Source organism: Zeus faber (assembly GCF_960531495.2).
Source record: "Zeus faber genome assembly, chromosome: 1".
Classification (NCBI taxonomy): domain Eukaryota; kingdom Metazoa; phylum Chordata; class Actinopteri; order Zeiformes; family Zeidae; genus Zeus; species Zeus faber.
Window position 1 is genome coordinate 17,611,609 of NC_137193.1, and position 22,398 is coordinate 17,634,006.

At 41.7% G+C, this 22,398-nt stretch overlaps 2 protein-coding genes across 2 annotated transcripts in view; one reads left to right on the forward strand and one right to left on the reverse strand.

The window, feature by feature from the left end:
- Window positions 1-22,398, reverse strand: part of dock7 (dedicator of cytokinesis 7) — a 65,596-nt gene that overhangs the window by 41,937 nt on the left and 1,261 nt on the right. Inside the window, exons 2-14 of the mRNA XM_080003454.1 lie at window positions 19,896-19,995; window positions 18,716-18,891; window positions 12,652-12,720; window positions 12,358-12,487; window positions 10,987-11,199; window positions 10,528-10,613; window positions 10,363-10,429; window positions 9,493-9,642; window positions 9,212-9,292; window positions 8,944-9,106; window positions 8,260-8,402; window positions 7,949-8,042; window positions 6,059-6,221 (exon numbers count right to left, since the gene is read on the reverse strand). Of these exons, the coding sequence (XP_079859580.1) occupies window positions 6,059-6,221; window positions 7,949-8,042; window positions 8,260-8,402; window positions 8,944-9,106; window positions 9,212-9,292; window positions 9,493-9,642; window positions 10,363-10,429; window positions 10,528-10,613; window positions 10,987-11,199; window positions 12,358-12,487; window positions 12,652-12,720; window positions 18,716-18,891; window positions 19,896-19,995 (1,635 nt within the window). The remainder of the gene's footprint in view (window positions 1-6,058; window positions 6,222-7,948; window positions 8,043-8,259; window positions 8,403-8,943; window positions 9,107-9,211; window positions 9,293-9,492; window positions 9,643-10,362; window positions 10,430-10,527; window positions 10,614-10,986; window positions 11,200-12,357; window positions 12,488-12,651; window positions 12,721-18,715; window positions 18,892-19,895; window positions 19,996-22,398) is intronic.
- angptl3 (angiopoietin-like 3) lies at window positions 533-4,963 on the forward strand. The gene is made up of 7 exons (XM_080003443.1): window positions 533-1,185; window positions 1,501-1,611; window positions 1,830-1,941; window positions 2,154-2,267; window positions 2,502-2,597; window positions 3,392-3,664; window positions 3,929-4,963. Exons 1-7 carry the CDS (start codon window positions 649-651, stop codon window positions 4,111-4,113), a joined length of 1,428 nt encoding a protein of 475 aa, XP_079859569.1. The 5' UTR covers window positions 533-648; the 3' UTR covers window positions 4,114-4,963.

The window sequence follows — 22,398 nt, forward strand, 5'->3', positions numbered from 1 at the left end:
ACAATGTGAAATATAGTAAGCAGCATTAGGAGAAACGGCAGCGAGAGAGTGATGCAAGGCTGATTCAGCAGGACGCTAAATCAAACCAAGGAACATCAATTACGCACAGCATTATCAATCAGAGCAAGTTATGTGGCAACTATAAGATCTGGGATTGATCAGCCAAACAATCCATCAAAAACCATCTGACAGCCATTGTTGGGTTTTCTGCTGATCAGCCACAGCTCAGCACCATAGATGGAAGTGAGGTGGGGTGTGGTACTGTATGGATGGGGGTAGAGGGTTTAGAGGAGGTTTTGGATGTGGGGGTTAGGGGTAGGAGAGAAGGGGGGTTTATTTGCTATTTGCTCACTGCTGTGATTTGTTTGTTCAAAGAGGGGGGCTTGAGTTGGGGGTGGGGGGGATCCACAGCTATAACATAGCTGGGTTTAATGATGAGCTAATCCCCCTCCCTGCTCTACAGAGGGGGCAGTATATAAGAGGGGGCAGACCGCTGCGCTTTTGTCCCTCTAACAGACTTGCAGGGAGACAGAAGGGGAGGGAGGATTGAGGAGAGTAAGCAGTAGAAGCAGAACTGCACACGGTGGAGGAGGGTGAGAGCAGAAACTTAAGAACAAACTTGCTTTTCCTCGTTACAAGAGCCCTGCGATGAAGCCATCATACCCGTTGCTGCTTCTGCTGCTGGCCGATCTCGCATCTACTTTTCCTGTTTCTGACTCCTCGGGGGTAGATGTGTACCCCACGCTGCCCACCCATGCCCTGACCCAGGCACCCAGCCCAACTGAGGCCAAGTCTCGCTTTGCTATGCTGGATGACGTTCGCCTGCTGGCAAACGGCCTGCTCCAACTCGGACAGAGCCTGAGAGACTTTGTCCACAAGACTAAGTCCCAGATCAATGACATCTTCCAGAAGCTCAACATTTTTGACCGCTCATTTTACCAACTCTCGGTGGTCACCTCCGAGATCAAAGAAGAGGAGGAGGAACTGAAGAAGACAACCAGCTTCCTGAAGGCCAACAACGAAGAGATCAAGAACCTGTCGCTGGAAATCAACACCAAGATCAACGGCATCTTGCAGGAGCGCAGTCAGCTGCAGAGCAAGGTGGGGAGTCTGGAGGAGAGGCTGACAGGACTGTCGCAGAAGGTGGTTCCTGCCGACCAGCTCATTGAAATCATATCACTTAAGGTAGGAAGCTTCTAGTGTTGTGGGAAAGTGCTTATATTGTAAGTGAAGTGTGCAGTGTTCTTGTTAAATCTAGTTCAGAATCACTGCATTTGTTGATCTGTGCTAACAAAAGACATCATGCCTTACACACAAACATTTACTTGTGATAATGTAACATGATAACATAATTGTTCTTTCCATGATAAAATGTGCTGGCAACAATAAGAGGTCAGTTGAATTTATGCGCTGGAATAACTGCAGAGTTCCAATAACTGCAGTCCGTAACTGATTGTGCCATATGAGTCAGTCAATCAACTATTGAACTTGCCGTTTCAGGAAGTGATTGAAGCTCAGGAAAAAACCATTACCGATCTGCTAAAAGCCGTGAGGGAGCAGCATGATCAACTTGACTACCAGAAAAGCAAGATTAAAAGCCTGGAGGACAAGGTAGGCTAAGATCCTCTGATCAGACCAAAAGAGATCTTGCCCAGGATTTGCAAAAGCCAACTATTGTTCGAAGCGGAACTATACAAAAAGATTGTAATGCTATTTTGCCATTGTCATACAATTAGTTCCAACAATCTGATATCAAGAACCACGATTCCAGAAGTGATCTTCGTGAAGCCCTATTCACAAAGCACTTTCATTTGTGGCTTCTATTGCAGCTTATCTATGACAACTTTCAAGACACAGTTGAGGAGGAAGTGGGTTCGGACTCAGAAGTGTTTGATATGTTTGAATATCTGACAGCAAACTCAACGGGCCTGGACTACAATGGTAGGAGACTGAGTTACGGGAGCTCATGAAAGTAGAATATCACATAAATTGATGTGCTATGTCAAAGTACTACAAATGCAACCCATCTCTGCTGAGATGTATATTGTTAAATCAAAGACAACTCTATGTTTTCTGAGCTTATGAGTTATGAGCTAGAGAGAGCCATTCTAACCATACTCTCCATAAGAATACATTTCTCTCCTTTCTTCAAGATCTTCCCAAGGACTGCAGTGAATTGTTCAACCGTGGGACCAAAGACAGTGGAGTGTATGCCATAAAGCCAAACGGATCTGAGCCATTCAACGTCTACTGCAAAATGAGTTTTGGTGTGTGACATTCAAGTATCCCACTTTCTGAGATTTCTGAATTTGGAGTTAATGAATGAAATTCATTAGATCAAAATTAAATATTATTAATTACAAATCATAATAAATCTACGAGCTACTCAAAATGAAATTAAAAAAGAATGACCACCTGGTTTACTCAGCTAGATGGGCATCGAAACAAGCTACTCAAAATAACAGACTAATAGAGATACCTAATTTCTATTCACTCAATAGAGGGAGGTTCAACAGTGATCCAACACAGGGTTGATGGCTCAGTGGATTTTGACCAGACATGGGAGAAGTATGAAAGTGGATTTGGTGATTTGGAAAGTAAGTATTATTTTAAAAACCTGATCATGATCTTGTTTGTTTTTTGATCAATCATTTACCAAAACTGACAAGTTAATGAATTCCAGTCAAGTTGAATGTTTCTTCTGTAGGCAAAACATTTTATGCATTTAAATAACATTTAAACATAAATGGATAAAAATCAGAGTTAGTTGTTCAAACATCCTGAACACTCGCTCAATAAGCTCTATCCCTAACCTTGTAAGTTTGTCAACAAAAGCCTTCAAGAGAAATCACGCCTTAAAGTATACTCAAGTACTTCCTGTAAAATCTATCACAGGAAACAATAGGCGATGTATAACAGCCTTCGTCGACAGACAGGTTTCCTCTATTGCCTGAGCACTACATTTCTCCCCAATACTTGTTAGACTTGGACAACAGCCCAAAGGTAGAGTCATGCTGCATTCCAATGAAGCGAGGGCTCCCGCAACCATGAACTCTTTCGTGGTAGTTTTTCTCACCACTAAGAACCCAATTATGTCGTAAGATTTACCATCTACTACCGGCTGGGGTGGTAGGGGTAGTTTAAAACTTATCTCAGTTCGCACTTAAAATGTAGAGCAAATTCAGAGAGTGAAAATAAATAATACGGGAGTTGTCTCCATTGGTACAACCTTTGAAAAGCCCACATCAATTGCACCCTCAACAATCTTTGGTAGTTAGCATCTGTATTTGTGCACAAAGTAAGTGTAAAATGATAGAATATCATGTACTGTCACGCATTGTTCAATGGGAAGTCTGGAAAAATAGTGACTGTAAATCAATTGGTTTTGCAGAGGAATTCTGGCTGGGTTTAAAGAAGATCCACACCCTGGCAGGTCAAGGAGCCTCCATCTTGCGTCTTGAGCTGGAGGAATGGAAGGAGGAGAGGCACTCAGCAGAGTACCAGTTCTCATTGGGTGGTCCCACCACCTCTTACACCCTGCACATCAGCCAACTCTCTGGGGACTTTCCTGATGCAATGACCAACCTCACCGGCATGAGCTTCTCCACAAAAGACAGAGACAACAACAACCAACAAGACTCTAACTGTTCACGCAGTTACACAGGTAAGGAGTGACAGGCAGAGTGATCAGCAAAATCGCCTGATGCATAGTCTTAGTGATAAAACCCCTTCACAGTTTGTTCTTCACAATTTTGATATTTTCATCAGCCAATAAATAGTTGTCTCCTTAAGCAGCTAGTAGAATAAATACCTTTAAAAATTTACACCACAATTCAGACCGGTAGACAGGCATCAAGACAACATGGGGGACACTGTAGGGCATAAAGATGTCTCCAAATGAATTCTGTTTATGATTACTTTTTGGCAGGTGGCTGGTGGTTCAACCCCTGTGGGGATACCAACCTGAACGGGAGGTTTGTATGGCTGAGGGCCAAGAGCCGCTCTTCCAGGAGGAAGGGGATCTACTGGAAGCCCAGCATGGGCAGCAACTATTCACTAAAGACAACCACTATCTCCATACAACCGACCCCTGTTGCAGAAAGCTTCCATTAAGCCCAATAACGATTTCCCAAGAGGCCGCCGGATTCACCAACACTGATCATGTCTAGTCATCTACCCTCTAGTTGAATTTGCTGCTAATGCAATGAGAGAATGACTTAGCCTAGAACATAACATGATAATGTAGGCATGACCATTGCCTAAAATGCCAGAATCTTAGTTGGCACTGGAGCAACAGACCAATAGATAAGCAGATAAGCCAAAAGGCAGACCGTCTGCATCAGACAAGAAATGTTGACAAGAAACTATCACGGTTACGCAACCACCCCACACAGATCATTACCCTATCATACTCCTGTTGACCTATTGTACCACAGCATTGTATCAGAAAGAAAAACAGATGGTGAGCGGGAGTTTGCAGGGGTAAGCTTGTTGTGACGCATGTTTCTGCTGACTAAAGTAAATATCCACATGTTGAATGCTATTATATAAACCGAACTTTATAGAGATATCATCCGTATCCTATTTTAAACTTCCTATTTCTTAAATGTTTACACACAAACCAGATTGCATCCACATGTACATGTTTTGAAATACTACTACCTAAACTACTTACAAAAACAGGAGCTGCAAGGTTCTGTGGGATACAGATGACTTATTAATGAGCTCATTCTTTTTTATTTTTTACATTGTAATGTATTTAAACGATTGTGATAGTTTTATTGGTCATGTTACAAGTTCGGTAATTTCCGTATGCTACTAAGTCATATTGACTTTTGCCTACTTTTTCCAATATAAATATATGTATTGTAATGTACTGTGCATTTGTTTTGTATTAACACTTCAACCTGTCAGATGTTCTTCCAATTCATATTTATGAAAGAAAATAAACAAACCTACATGACTATAATAAATTACAGTCCAATGCAATGACAAAGATCAATGATATAAGAACTAAACCAGCCTATTCTATAACTTACAATGAGTAAATTCAGCATACAATACAGCATGAATAATCACTGCGTGGGCGATGCAAAAGCTAATTAAAACTGAACTGATGTAATTGTGACATAATTGTGGGCATGTGATCAGTGGATTGAGTACCATCTCATTTGACCAGTGGTTGATCATTATGTCTGGCAGACTGTCAGTACATGTATACCACTTACAAGAAAATAATTTAAAACAATTGCATAGGCTGAGACAAACAAGGGGTATAGTTTAAGCATCAACTACAGTCTATATGATTCTACATGAACACGAAAATAAGTTAATGGCCTCAAGTGAATTTCTCAAAAGACTAATTCATTGTGCAAGATGAGCAAGCCTGGGCTACGTGTCAAGTTATATGCATACATTAATTTGCAGTAACTTTGGCATGTGAAAAAGGGATTTTCATATTTACTACAACGGTTTGGAAACAGCTCACAATGTGGCAAATCAAAGGCAAAAAAAATAAATGTAAAAATTGTTACACCTGCAACTCCGGCAGATCAATCTGGTCTGGCATGAGTTAATCCATAGTAGGAAGGCACCGGGTTATCAGCTGGCAAACACAGCCACAGGGCAAATACATCATGTCAATGCCACTGTCTGATAACCAATCTCGATCTGACAGACCTTGACCAAAATAGCAACCGTCCCCAGGCCAGACACAAGGCTGACCTTACCCAGCAATGAATCCAGTGTCCACAAAGACATGACTGTGTCATCAATTCTAACTTTAATTTACTTTGATTTTTTCATTAAAACAGGATATATATTACATTTTAACTTTCCCTTTGACTTGAAAATTATGACCAGAGAGCAATTTTGTTTTGCTGTGGGATCAAATCTCGTAGATGACTTATAATCCACCCTTTGACATTAATGTCACTTAATTTGGATTTATTATTTATTATAATAAGCAACCAATATCAGGTCAATCTAACTGTTTTGAAAATGCCAATTCTTGGCTTGAGCGTGGTTCTAGTTTGACCCCGTCATGCATTCCCTGTACCTGTATGTGGTGTTTGGCACGTAAACATCCCTGGCAGGGAACTCCAGGATCTCCCTGGTGGGGCGCACCCTGCTGTCTGGGTAGGGTTTGACCTGCTGAAGATCTGGGGTCAGGCAGTAGTGAGGATTCTCCGGAGCTGGGGAGATGTCCAGCTTCAACTGGGCTGTAGTAGTGAAAAGAAAAAAAAAAAAAAAAGTAAATGAAAATTGTATGTGCTGACAACTAGACTAGAAAACAATAATACCAACATTGACAAGTAAACGGTACTGATCTTAAAGGGGACCTATTATGAAAAACACAATTTTCAGTGCTTGTGCACATACATTTGGGTTTCTGATGGGCCTACTAACACACAAACTGCGAAATAAGAAAACTCAGTCTATTTTTTGCTAGCTGCCCCCTGAAAGTCGACGAGTGGAATCATCAGTCGTAAACCCCTCAGTCGACTGAGATTATTCAAGTCGAGCAGTAGTTTTGGTTTTTTTTTGTCAGTCAGCGTGCATTACAATAACAGGATAAAACAGATATAAACTTACAAAATGCACAGTGATAACATTTCAACTAGGAATCATAAATAAGGGAATCATAAATGTATCTTTATATGTGTAAATCGAACACGGCTCTCCGTGCGCACCGATCATCCTGCCCCGTTCCTCCAAATAAAACAACTAAAAATAGTTTGGGGACAGGGCACGACTCATAGGGATGGGTATCTTTAAGATACAGCTTATTGATCTGGTACTTTAACGGTACTCTTATCAGTTATTTTTTAGGAGATAAACTAAAAACAAATTAAGGGCAGAATCAACACTGCTTTATTTTGTGTTGTCGCAAGGCAAGTCCATGTCTCCCACAAGCTTGAAGCATGGCAACAAAAGTCTGAAATCTTTTTTTAATTAGGCCTTGCAGAGCCAATATGAGTGAAGACTCAGCAACTGGATGGATTTCTCGCCTCAAATTTGTTCAGAAACAGATTTTGAAAGTGAATGTTTAAGGACTAAAAGCTCAAACTATAGCCCGACCAATGCCAGATTTTTGGGTCTGATGCCGATTCCGATTTCGTCCTAGCCCCCGATTACCGATGTTTTGCCTGATATTTTGTGAAAAATTGCAAAGATTTTAAATACATTTGAAAAGCTTATATTTTATAAAAGTTTTTATATTTGAGAACACTTAACTTACAAGCAAACAAATAAATACAAATTGATAGATAAAATAACGTAAAAGATTATATTTTTTCCCAAGTTCCAGTGAACGCATCATCACTTCCAAAACGAGTTTGAGTTCCGAGTTTCTGAGCGGCATTGCTTCCTGCTTGGAAAGCCGTGTCCGTGTCTAAACGCGAGTGTAAACAAACATGGATGGATTGATTATGTCTAGTGGAACTTCTGCGCTTATTTTGGTGAGTAACGTAGTAAAGAAGTAAAACACAGACAAGTACAGGATAAATAATCAGTGTTTTTTTGTTTATCATACTTATTTAAAAATCGGGACACATCGGCTGCATAACTGCTGATCTCGATGTGGTCAAAAAAGTAAAATGATGGCCGATATATCGGTCAAACTGATATATCGGACGGGTTCTAGCTCAAACCCTATTGGCTCACAGAACCCGGAACTTGCGCTCAAAACCCAATGGCTTACAGAAATAGGGGCCTCGGGAGGGTGGCTCCACCCGCTAAATAGACCGTCCTGGCTGGAACAGGATGGGTTAGAGACACGTTAGAATGGCTAGAAAGCATAATCTGCGTGTGATTTTCAGCAAAAAACTTCGAAAGCATATTTTGCGGACCTCAGTGACCTCTATTAACTTGTTGAAAAGGAGCATTATAGGTCCCCTTTAAACAAAATAAATAAATACCAACTTGCTTTATTAAAACGGCACCGCACCTGTGATGGGACGTAGTCTCCTCAGTACCGAAGAAGGCCTCCGCATGTCAGCCAAGAATTTGTAGAGATCCTCATCACTCAGCCTGTCACCCTCCTAATACAAACACCCATACACGCACGCGGGCACAGACACAAAAAAAAGCCATAATGTACAGTGGGGCGTGCTTTTGCATCAGCACATGTATAGTCAGTTTGTTCTCAATCAACCTATAGAACTAAACAAACATTCACATTCATTCAGAGATGTGAGTGCGGACACCAGTGTAAATACACAATAAAACAGTCCGTGCGAAACGTGTCTTGGCACCGACCTGTTTGAAGAAGTTAGTGACTGTGAGAGTTGCTGGTCTGAAGCCGGTCAGGCTACAGGACTCATCCCCGCTGGTGGTCCTCTCTAGAGAACGCCTTCCCATGATGCTCGAGTTCCTCCGCTCAGACCACGAGCCTTTCCTCTCTGCACACATCCAATCGAAGAAGAATGAAGCAAGAGACGAAAGAAAAAAAAGGTAAAACTAAGATTCAGCATCAAAGCAATTCAACCTTGTAAGGTCAAAATTAATACAAACACAGTTTGTAAAACTCAAAACTAACACAACAGCGATCAATACGGCTGAACGCTTTGTTTGGATATTTTGCCCTCTTAGTCACTCTGCCTTAGATATTATTAACTGTAGGACAGTTGTTTGAAGATACTGCTGTACGCACCTATGTGTCCATCAGCCTCCTGCAAGATTGCCAGAAGTGAAACAGCCAATAACATGTGAGTAAAGAACAAACAGTTGGACAGACTCACTGACACCAGTTCTATGGCCAACTGGTGGCACTAACAATTTCATTCTGGACGTTGATTCAATTGTAATTATGATTGGGGAAGCGCTTGCACCAGGGATTCTGGTGTTTCCTAAATTAACTGAATCTGGACACAAAACACTCCCCAGCCACCATATGTGGGCGTATCGTACTGTGGCGAAGTTTTGCTTTTCTAGACGTCTGACCTGAGAGGCTCATCTCCAGCTCCGTGTCTCTCTCCAGACTGCCGGCGCTGTTGACAATGTTCATCAGGTGGATGGCGGTCCAGGCGAAGGGCATGCGGTAGCGGCCAAGGCGCTGACAAAACTGCTCTGACTGTCCACGAAGCTTCTCCAGCTTCTCTTTGTTCTGTGAAGGGCAGCATTAAAAAATGCTGAATAAATAATCGCTGTACGTGGTCTTTTCAAAAACTAAAACACCGTTCTGTGGCCTTTTGCACAGCAGAGCACAAACCTTGGCTGCGTCAGACTCCTTGAAGACCATGTAGGGCTCAGCGCACTCTCCAATATCACCCTGCTGCAGAACCTTCTCCAGCTGATGTGAGGGGAAGGAGCGCAGAGACGTTTCAGTCAGAGGATTCCCATATGAGAATTGTCACCAAAGGCAAAGGAGCAAATGTCATGATCCAGAAATGCCTGGAAATATTGTTTGCCTGTGTCACAAAAAATGTTTCTCTCCAATTCACACCAAAAAAGGGACTTTGATAAAAAGTGAGCAAGCGATGGAGCGCTGACCTGAATGACCAGGAAGACATCCTGCGAAGGGTAGGTGATGGAGAATATGGCGGAGCGCGCCAGCGTGGAGATGGCCGCCGTCTGGACGTGCGGACGGAGCATCGCCTTGGTTTGCTCCGAGTTCAAGTCAAAGAAAAAGTTCTCCGATATCTGAAGAAAGCAAATGCATACACTCATGCAACAAATAGCCAATCTAATGGACAAGGTAATAGTCACAAGGACAATAAGCTTACATTTAAAAAACTCGTGCTGATGTGATAGCATGAACTTATCTTTGTGATAGATCCTAGCAAATTTAACATTTAATAACAGGATTCATTTTTAGGGATGCACCAATTTATGGCCTTGTTGACTGCTACCGAACCATCGGCAAATAAGATGACATTCACCGATGGCACTGGCCGATGATTTTCCACTGTTTCCTACACAGTGACTGTACTTGGGTGGGCCGCCCCATTAACGGCCGCCAAAGTATATTTGGCGACCCATTTTCGCATATTTTTTAAATCTGTCCGAGAGAACGACGCCATCCGCGATCAATTTTAGAAAACGCGCTCTGCAGCGCTCCAAGCGGGAAGTGATGCTGCGTTCAGGGAAACTCGGAAAACATCAGTATCGGCAATCGGTCAAATTGTTATTTTAAACGTCGTATCAGCCCAGAATTTCACATTCGGTGCATTCCTATTCATTTTGGAGCATAACTATGTCAAGCGTCACATGTTTTCTTGTCTTTTGTCATAAACAGACATTATGGTGCTGCAAAAAGAAAAAAAGCACATGACAATGTGAAATGCACTAGAAATTCTTGTTAAGTAGAGAAAATAAGTGAAATGTGCCTATTGGTGTGTGCAAGCCTGCATCAAAGCTTACCTTTTTCTTTTCCTTGACATCATATAAGGCCAAACTAGCGAAGATGGGCTCGATTTCGATCTCAAACCTTCGAACAGGTCAGCAGAAAACAAGCGGTTAAAAAATAAAAGTGCAAAAAAAGCAGGTTTTTCTTGAGAATAAACTAAACTGATGTGCACCACATACTTCAAGGACAAGCACTTGACAAGTAGCCTCTGGCCGAAGTGTTCCTTGGGCACGTCAGGCACACAGTGGCGTTCGATGGGCTCCTCCTACGGAACACATACAAAGTTGGAGAGGATGAAATTAAAAATAAGTTATTTTGTAATCCTCATATCAGGAGACATGACCCGGTTTGTTTCATGGGAATGCAGCTTACACAAAGTTTCTTAAACCATTACTCATGAATGGAGACATAAACATTCCCAAAAGGTGCTGCTATGGGGAAGCAAGTGGCGAAGCCCTTGTCCCTTGTCAGCCCCTTTTCCATCTTCAAAGTTTAAGTATCTGAGCATAAATGCTCAACTCGGTGTGGTGAACCTCAATTGGAGTACTGAACATGTTTTCTCGAATATTAATATAGAATGAATAGTTACCGCCATTAATTTCCAAATCAGCGGGGGGGCGACTGTATTGTGTGTTTACCTCGTCGAGGGCGGGGTGCAGGGCGAAGAGCTCCCGGTGCCGATGGGCCTTGCGCTGCTCCTCGTTGTGCCTGTCGATCTCCTCGTTGGGGGAGCGGTCCAGCAGGTGGGGGAGGAGGACGTCGGGGAGTGAGTTCTTCAGGTCGAAGATGCTGCAGGCCCAGCTGCCCCGCGGCGTGTCGTCGATGGACATGGAGCGCCGCTTGAGCTCGTCCTGGGGTGACAGATTCGCAATGACCCACGACTTATTGACAAACATCGGAATGAACCCAAAGAAACATTAACAACTGCTCTCCTGATTTGATATAAATAGCTGCCCAGCCGGGTGGCATTGTTTTGTGTTATGAAAATTGAAGACCTTTCTCTTCAGGTTACACCTGGACCTCTCAACCATCTAAGGATCTTCACCTATTTATCCTTAACATTGCAAAAAAATAATAACTGAATGCTACTTGTTCTTATTGAAAGCTTTGCTAAGGGAGACTGATGTTCAGATGATTTACAATACTAATTACTAATGCACCTATTGTTAGTCACTTTGGACAAAAGCATTTGCTGTGTGATGTAATGTTATGCTCGCTAGATTACAGCAATAAGTCATGACACAATACAGGGTTCATTCTGGCATTACAAAATGAAATTCATGGACTTTAAGCACTATTTCAATTTTCAAGGACTTCATGCAAACAAATATGACCAATTTTCATTGTCATTGTCCATTATTTACATTAGTATATCTATCTATTATACTGTGTGTGTGTGTGTGTGTGTGTGTGTGTGTGTGTGTGTGTGTGTGTGTGTGTGTGTGTGTGTGTATATATATATATATATACTTACTGCATATATATTATCAAGTGCCTAAATCCAACCGTGCTGGAATAAATTTACATTTCCCTACATAATCGGTGCCATAAAAGTGATTCTGGAAATTGTTTATTACATTTCGATGTGAATGACCAAACCAGGGGGAATATCACAGGTTTTCAATGGTTGTACTTTTTTCAGGGAGTTTTCAAGAACTTCGGCACAAAATAGGCTATTTTCAAGGTATTCCAGTATTTACATTTCTGAGGGTGCTATTTCAGCACCTCAAGAACCTGGTAAGCCCCCAGCATAATCACAGACTCATAAAAACACTTGATATTGCAGGCCGAAAAATAGCTCTGCGAGAACTTATGTCGCTTCAAGCCAAGCATGAGGGCTCCTCCTGTTTTACTTCTCTAGTTTTATTGATTGCACAAAGCTTGGCTCACATTGAAGAGATCGGATTGACTACAGACAAGCGCACACCCCACAGGGTTCATTACAGAACAGATGAGTGCCGGGGGAACCATGTTACCGGTCTACAAATGGAGCAAAGGCGAAGTCTGACCTGGTCGTCCTGGTAGCTGCTGCTGTCTGGCATCTCGTCAGCCTCAAACACCTGCTTAGGAAGGCCCTTCTGACGCTCCTTCTGTTTGTCCAGCGTGTTCGGGTTGAACCCCGTGCCCAGTTTGTGGTATCTGGATAGGAAAGGGGGTGAAAAAATAAATAAAAGTATATTAAGTTAATCATGATTATTAATGAAATATGATGAATAACTATTGGATTTATAAGAGGGGAAAAGCATGCAACTGAACTGTTAAAAGACAGAACACAAAAGACAAATAATGAAGCTATATTTTACTTTCTGTTGACGACGGCCCAGTCCTCCGTGTAGGACCTGACACAGTCCCGGACATGGGCATCAGTGTCTCTGCAACACAAACACAATCACAATACATCCATCTTCAATCACACAGATCTCAGTAGAAAAGCACAATTAGAAAAAAAAAAAAAAAAAAGGTTTTAATAGCCAATTTCATATTTTAATATGTATATTTAATATGTAATATTCATATTTTTATAGACAAAGGGAGACATCTTAGACACATCCAAATCTGATAAATAAGTACATGGGTCTTGGCAACATCAAACCTGAGAACACTGGGATCAGATCAGTCACGGGTCGATTTTTTTTTGCAGGTATCAGCATTGGAAATAGACACTATTATCCAATCGATATTGTTAAAAACACACTCGGCATCAAAATGCAGGACATATTCAAGACCATTGAGCCTGATTTTCCATGCATTGCAAACGGGCTTGCACAGCCATGTTAAGTGTGTTAAAATAGACATTTCCTGCCTGTGGCGATACACAGACCTTGCCCACTAGAAGTTATTTTGAGATGAGAAGCCATCTTTCTGGAGCCTACGCATAATCCAATGGCGTGCAATCATGTTTGGCAGATATGTTTATTTTACAAGGCATACATTCACATCATCACCACTGAAGGCGGCATACGTAACATATAACGTGATAAAAATTTGTTTGGAGAAGGAAAAACATGGCTTGCATGAAAGAATGATTCAGTTATTTTTAATTACTCAGCTTGGAAGACCTCTCGGTTGATCCTCAACATACTTGAGGCAGAAAAAAAAAAAAAAGGACATTAGATAAACTAAATAGAAATTCTAAATAATTGTACGTCACTTTAGCACACATATGGTTGGTAAGTATGGTTTTTAGTTGGGCCCGTTCAAAATGGACCTTTTGTCACTGATTCATAAATTCCAATAACCGATATTATCTGCCAATATTTTTATATTTATATATATTTTTTAATATATAATAACGCAATTTAATGTAGGGGAGGGCGATATGGCAAAAATATATCACAATTAAAAACATATACCCCTACAAGGTAACAAAACCTAAAAGAAAAAAGGATAACCATTTTGACCATTTAGGCCAAAGTACCTTTTCGGTGAAAAAGAGATGCCCCACCTCACATGCCCCACCCAGCATGTGAATTACGGGAGCACCTGTGTTGTGCCGAGTTCTGCCTGCCCGCCGGGTATTGCATGCACTTGGCGGGAGCGCGCCCAGCTAAAGCGGAAACTACCAGCACGTGGGCAGGCAGAGCTCCACACAACACTGGCACATATTTTCTCCGCTTGCGCGTCCACGTTTCCCGTTTCCCCAAACAAAGGCAAATGTTTTTTATTTTAGATCATTTTTTGTTTCCGTTTACTAAGTGAACGACACAAAAAAAACGCCATGTGTACGGAATATGTGTAGCGTGGGAGTGTCCAGAACCCTGCACTTTGAACTAAACCGAGAGCACCAGACGGAACAATGTTTATTACCGTGGAACCCAAACACCAGGTTTTTCGTGTTTAAAAAAAAAAAAAAAAAAAAAAAAAAAAAGGACCATGGACAGTTTTGTTTAATCCCACAATGTTAAACTGTCAGGAAGACGCCGTCTCACATCCTGGCACCACCTGATAAGAGGACCCCCACAAGATAAGAAACCTTTTAGTGACCTGCAAGGGGTAAGTCGGTTGTAAAACTCTCCCAAAAAATTGCTTTGAATGTGTGCATGGACAGCCAATATACATCATTCCCCCAAGACGCCATGTTTAATTAGGGAAACGTCGCACTCCTTCCCGTGAAGACCCTCTCTCCTTCGCTTAACACACACACACACACACACACACACACACACACACACACACACACACACACACACACACACACACACACACACACACACACACACACACACACACACACACACCCTCTCTCTCTGTCCCTTCATCTCACCCTATCTCTTCCTATCCCTTTATCCCCAGAACGGAGTCATAAAATCTTGAAGAACACATTCCTGTAAGAATGTTTTCACAGTACATTGCATGTTTTTAAACACAACTATACCTATATGAATGATATCACACAATAATCGATATAACCATGAGACGTAATTATTTTTGACTCAAACTGGTGAACGTCCGAAGACTCTACGATATCAGATGGAGTTTTTATGGAGTTGTAGATTACAGGTATTTCTCAAGTGGACCTCTACCGCCATCATGTGGCATCACGTGAAACAGCCCTGTTTTCCATTAATAAAGGTGTCAGTGTTATATCCAAATTGAGTGTTATGTTGACATTCTTTCTGTTATTATTGATACAGGTAGGAATTTGTTATGTCACATAGTCAATAATCAATGTTTGTGTGGATATAACACAAATATCCTGTTATGGTGTGTAAGCATATCGGGATGTCAGTTTGATTATCATTTTATATTTTTCCTGATAACACTGTTAAAAGTTCATATATATCAGTGGTGGGCTGTCAGGGCCAGAAAGGGCTTCTCTGCTGGCCTAAACACTATCAGAATCACTGCCTTGCATTTTAATATATTTATTTTCATGAATATGTTTTTATATCATTATTATTATTATTATTATTAAATATCATTCCCAAATGTCTATTCTCTTCATTTAATTATTCCCAAATGTTTATTATCTTCATTTCATAGCTTTTCTCTTGTTTGCGCTGCTTCCAGTGGTGACAGTAGTAACATAAACATATGTTAGAGCTTTTATCCAGTCATATTTCATCCATCATGTGTTGCCATGTCAAAGAAATCTGCCTCGAGGCCTTCAGAATCAACAGTGCGGGGGCGCTTGTAACTTAGAATCAATGGCAACGAAGCTTCCTTTAGCCAATCAGATTTCGAGTTGGCGACGCCAAAGCCATCTAGCAGGCATTCAATAATGTCGGCATTTTCCCGTCCTTTGACTGGATGGGCAGAGAGCGTAAGAACTAGCTGAACCGCATTCGTAGCGACCCTCACAAGCTCAAATATTTTCGTTATTTAATCGTTTTTTCAACCCACAATGGCTGAAGGAGGAGAAGAAATTAATTTGGTCGCAGATATCATTTTAACGCCATTTTCAAGACGGACTTTTTAAGAAAAGCTGGACATCGTAAGAAAAGCTCGACCAACACCGCAGCAGGCAAGCCCGTCCCAGCAGGGGAAAGGGTTTGTCCGCAACTTTCAAATCACCAACTACGAGCGGTGCCCTTGGCTCACAGCCTCCGAGGAACACTGCAAATTGTATTGCTGGGAGTGTCTGTTATTTGCAACGGATCGACTTGGTGTTTGGAGCCACGTGGGGTTTGCAAACTTGAGTTGTCTAACCAAGGCAGCAACGAGACACCAAAGCACAGGCGGACGCTTACAAGCGACGGTGCGTTTGAAAACGTTCGGGGACACCCGAGGGGACCAGCAGCTCAACCAACAAGTGCGTTGGGAAACGGAACTCCACGACGAAAAGGTGGAAGAAAAATGGGGAAATATTGAAAGGACTGATCGATTGTGTCATATTTTTGGGTAAACAAGAACTTTCCATACGGGCACATGATGAAAGCGCTGGACCCACAAATAGAGGCAACTATTTGGAGCTTCTTTCTATTCTTGCTGAGCACAACAAGTTCAAGCTCAAGAGATTATTTGTCACATACAAACGAGACGACAGAGGTGAGTAATGCAGCGTGGCTCGCACTGGTCCTGCCTTATGTGACGGACACAGGTGTCAAGGAGCACTTTATACAGTTTGAAGATGTTACTAGTGGCAAGCGAGCCCATGACATGGCTGCTCTTATTGTCCGTTTCTTGGAGGAAAATGAATGTCTGGATAAAGTTGTGGCACAGTGTTATGATGGCGCACCTGTTATGTCATCTGGACTAAATGGAGTGCAGGCTAAAGTTAAGGAGAGGGCACCTATGGCCTTATTCATACACTGCTATGCACATAAACTAAATTTAGTACTGCCTCAAGGGGCCTCAAAGCTTTATTTTTGTCATTTTGTGTCATCCTATCAGGTTAATATTGATGCTTCTGCTATATATGTATGTGGCACAGCTCTGACTGCAGTGAAAGGAAACCTGTTGAATTGTGTTAATTAGGTTTCTTGTTTTAAGAAACCCCCCCACCTTATATCAACTTCTCATGTTTTTCTTTAGTTGATTCATCATTTAATTTTTATTTTATGAATGTAAGTTTTATCCACGTTAAACTTTCTGATTCGCAATCGGCACAGCGAACTTGTTGTTTGTTTCATCTTTAAAGTCACCGAAGTTTCGGACAAATTTAGTAACTCCACAACCTGATTTCTCCAGTTAATAAAAGCTTCGTACTTATCGTCGGAAGGCCACCGACATTTCCCTTTCATTCTCTTCATATTTATGAAAGTGTATTCTTAAACGGGTCAACTAGAACAGTTAGGTGAAATCACTCTCCGACTCGCTCCAGCCGACACAGACGATTCCTGCGTCCCAGACGCATCGTTACTTAGATGCGGTTGCAACGTGCCTGCCTTGAATGCTGACGGGACAACGGGACTTCCTGAAAGACACGGCGGTTTCGCGTCTCCGCAAACCGACTACATGGTACTTTAGTGGACCACCTGCTGAGGTGCACTGTGCCATCGGAAGGATTCCCCACGACCACCCCCGGAGTCCCCCCCATCAGCTGAGCCACACCCGGAGGCAACATAAGAGTCGAGTGAATCCCACTTCTAGGCTGTGATGAGAGTTGGTGGGCGGGATCGTTTCAATCAAAAGAACGTAGGAATTATATTTAGGCTACCGTTATTGTTCTCTTATCTTATCTTACGAAGACACACACACACACACACACACACACACACACACACACACACACACACACACACACACACATACACACACACACACACACAGACAGACACACAGACACACACAGACACACAGACAATAAAGCTCTATCACTGCCAAATCAGGGACAAGTTATTTTCCAGTTAATGATTTTTGGATTTGTTATATTGATTTCATGTTATTTCATCTCTAATTTTCATTTCTTTATTTTACCTTTCATTACCAAGTATTTTAGCTATCAATAAATACTTCATTTGTTTCTAAGGTCGTTCTTTGGGCGGTTAAGCACCAAGTAGATTCTAAAGATCACTGGAAGAGTAGGACCACACACTTTAGATACCAGATTGATTAATTATGCTTCAAAGCTGGTTTTGCCTAAATTAAATAAATTAGTTCCTCTCAACTAAACAGGCGGTTCAAAAAAGAGAGTTGTGTTCCGACGAGACCACTATTAATTCTTGGTTATTTGTTTAATTACATTTTTTAATTTGTTATTAAATATTGAACCCCAAATTGCAGTGGTAACGCTATATATGTTTTCGACTGACTTAACGGTGAGTAAGGAATGTCACAATTTTACTTTAGCGCTAAAAGCCCAGCTATTATGATATCATAATAGGCCTATCCCCACTGCTGTTTCTACGCAGTCTCTGCTAGCTTACGATCGACAACAAAGAATCCTTTAGTGGTTATTTAATATTCTCCAGCATTAAATCTCATCTTCTCCAAAACGAAATGTCCACAGATGAATATTGACTTAATTCAAGATTTTGTTAAGCAATGTAAAGACATAAGAACCTGTTAAGCAATGTAAAGACATAAGAACCTTTGGAACTTCACTCACTTCTTACTACTCGTGGCTTCTAAATCCGTTCATGGGCGGTATAACCATTGGAGATATAGGATATAACCTTTATCGGCACGTTATCTGCAAAACTCGGAACCTAAATATTGGCCAATATTATCGGCCTACCAGTGAATCGTGTGGGCCCCGAGTTTCAAGCCATGTTTTAAAGACTTCGAAAAACCCTGCATGTCAAGGGTTAGGACTGACTGACTTGACTGAGGGGGCAAGATGGCCTCGTTGTCTGGCAGGGTGTCTTCAAGCCAAAAAGGTCTTGGGTAACTTCTGACATGTGCTAACTGCTGAATGACTTTGTTGTAATTGGTATCATATTAATACGCTGTTACGACTGACAAGCGCTGCCCAGGCGCTCTTACCCTTCCTCTGGCACGGCTTGTGCCACAGTGCGACACTCCCTCGGGGTGTAGATCACCTCGATGTCGTCCGGAGGAAACTCGATCAGGTCTCTCAGGGGCCCCGACTCGATGACAGGGGGGTGAGTGATGAGGTACTCCTCAAAGTCCACCGGCTCCACCGCCTCCGTGAGGGGAACCTGGACGGAGGAACAATCAAAGTCAGAGAGGAGGCATTTTCCAAGACTGCGTACACTTCCCTGAGAACAGTTCAAAGAAAAGTACGATTTTGGATATCTGCAGCCTGCGCATCTCCTTGTCGGCCCGGAACCGTGTTTAAGCTTCCCAAGCTTCTTCTCGGATCAAGTTGCATTTAAGTTATACCAATTCGCATTGCATAAATATTCAAAAGGAGTGAATCGTGAAAGTGGCAGGGGCTTTGATATTCACTCCAGCCAGCGCACGCAACTGGAACAGCAAGTCCCCGACACGTGCGGCGACAGAAGCACAGGAAAAATAAGTTTCAGTTGTTCTTGTACATTTCTGAAAACCATGAACCCTGGGGGAATCTTTATTTTGGAAACTTCTAAAAATTTGATACTTTGGTCTTTGTATGTATGTATGTATGTATGTATGTATGTATGTATGTATGTATGTGTGTGTGTGTGTGTGTGTGTTTGCCTGTCCAGTGAAAATTAGAGCACAAGCACAATCACGCCACAGTTTAATTAAAAGTCGGCTTCATCCTAATTAGGTGGAGGGTCCGTCTGCTTCTTTGTGTGTTCAGAGCTGCTGTTGTTTTGGCACAGCAGCACCGACAGTCAAACTCCCATGCCCCAAACACCATTTCCAGCCGGAGGAGACACACACTGTTGTCCCTAAACACATCGCAGTGGAATGTGACCAGCTGTGTGACTGAATTTATGATAAAGACTGGTTCTTCCCAGCCTTTAAAAATCTTTTATCATTTCTTTATAAATAGAAATGCATGTGACACCCGACACTTCTATAACTGAACAAGCCTTTGCCAAGCCCAACATTTTATTTTAGACTCATTGACGCCAAGAAACAAACTACTTCTGTGGCATTAAGTAGTGAAAAGTATCGATGCAATTTGCTCGATACTATGGAAATACATTTTGAAGCCCATGGGTTTGCATGTGTAGCGTGGTGAACTAGATTTGGGGCATGGGCTGCTGCTTACTGCGTTGCTGGCGGCAGCACCCACGTTGAGGTTCTTGAGGAGCTGGGGAGAGCCTCCATACTGGCCAGCGATCTGTTTCCTCACCTCTGCTGCCACAGTCCTGCACCGACAAAAAAATATACAAGTTATTGTTATATTAATGGAAGAAAATAAAAAACGATCAATGATTTGATACTTGCATTTGCAAATTATCGTGTGCTCATGACATTTCAAAGCTATTAAGAAAATTTAGAACAGGTGGTTATATGATGATGATGAAAAGAAAATAAGTCTGTCACCGACTCTGCCAGCTCCTGTCATTCTTCTGAGAGTCTGCTTGCACACAATGCATATTTCCCAAGTGATAAGTCGATTAAAGAGAAAGAGACATTAGGGAAAAACTTTGAAGCAACGCAATGTACAGTTCATTTCAAACGGTTTTGAGTTCTATTCTACAAAGTAAGATAATAACACAGAAACGGTTCACTCAACATTGAGAAAATTGCATTCAGGCCACGAGGTCTCAGGTTGGACCTTGCCAGTGTTAATATAACCCAACAGTCCATCCTTCAAGTAAAATCACTTTTTGACACTGTGAGTCCAAAGGAATAGCCCAGTTCCCTTTCTTGCTGTAAAATAAAAGACAAGAAAAACGAATGCAATAAAACACCAACAGGCAAACTACAAAAGTATTTAAAAATGCAATATTATGAAATTGTGGTTTATATCATGTTGGCAGTAATGGATTTGGGTGTGACTGGGTGATTGATTCCAACTAAACAGTAAATTAACTTTTCTGCAAGCATGGATCATATTAAAACTATTCAGTTCTAAACTTTGTTCAAGGACGGAGTAATCGCTATAGAGGAAATCGGAGACAATTACTTAAGGTTAATAAAGTATTTCATCTTGTACAAGAGGAGCATTTACAAAGCAACAACACAATGTTGTTACAGAGGAAATGGTCAGTTCTCTCTAGAGAGCTGAGCCTATTTAAAGGATGGAGACCCTGTTGCGTCATCGGCCGTTGGAGCGCCTTTGGTTGGAACGTGATGATCAAACACTTCTTTGTGATCCATATGTTCCTTTGTGATTAGTTGCGTACATGTTGTCTGTACACATTGATCTTTTCTTCGCACGTAGTCACTTGCGTACATGTTGTTCTTGCACGTAGTCACATGTGTGGTTATGTACGTTCTTATTAGGACATAATGTCACAATACTTCATAAGTTCAATTGAGGACACACAGAAATACAAAATTCTTATAAAACATGACTCATTAACAAATCACATATCAAGGAAGAGTGTGGCCAAATTGTTCAACCAATCTGAATAGTTCATGGAAGGTCCTCTAACTACTTCAGACAGCTAAAAAATGTCTATCTTGTTTCAATATTTGAACATTTCAAAACTGTTCATAAGTCTGTGCACTTCAGGGCCTACAACCAGAAAAATACATCTTAAGGCTAGGAAATAAGTGGATACTTCACCAAGATGAACACCAAAATGAAACTGCGAGAGAGTGGAGATGGAAGGGATCGGAAGCCTTGAGGTGTTGTTGAAAGAAAAGGTCATTTTGCTCATGGCCTCATCGTGTCCCCTTCCACACAGCGGGGGAAGAGAGAATGGAAAACCTCCTGAAGCCCAAAGGTCAACACAAGGTTCCTTAGTCTGAAAGGTGCTGCTGTAGCCCCACAGACATACACAGTGCCTGGTTAAACTCACACACCGGGAAAAACACTCAAACCGCCTTGGATAACAACAACGCACCAAGTGAACTTATCCCAGGTGCTGCGGACAAATACAAAATCCTGGCCAAGAACAAAAACTACAAGTCATAATAATCAGGCTCGTAGTCAAATATTAATCCAATTGCTGTTACTACGTTATTGTGTTTTAAGTCAAATATGACCAATATCTTAAGCAGAAAGTTAAAATGAAAGCTGGCCCACCTAACATGCAAACTCAGGACACACACATGAAGAAGACACAGTGCATATCCAGTGGCCTCAGCATCGCAGAGCTGTCACCACCAGAGCGTGGTAGGAGCAGTGGACCTACACATCACAACAACACATCCCACCGTTAAGCAATAAGTGTCAGTCAACTGCACTGGAGGAATAACTTCCTTTCCGAGCAGCTCTGGGGCTATCACGATTATTACATATTAGTTGACGATTAATTGTCATACAAATAACCATAATTAACGTAATTGTGTTCTTTTTTATAATTGTATGCCACTATCATGGTGGCATGAAATAAAACTCCTAAAAATACACGTCTAACTGTTGCAGAAGAGCCGTATATTGGCATCCGTGGTAGGAACAGAAAAAATGTATGATAATATATGATGATAGACAGTTCATTTGACTCAACCCAAGTACCCCAACTGATTGAAACGCACCTAGTGCACATTTCATGACATTTCTAACGTTTATTTTAAATTCCCCTCGCATTTGGATGGGAACATGCGATTGTACAATCTGATGATTTTACCAAAACATGGCGATCTGCTCCAAAAAT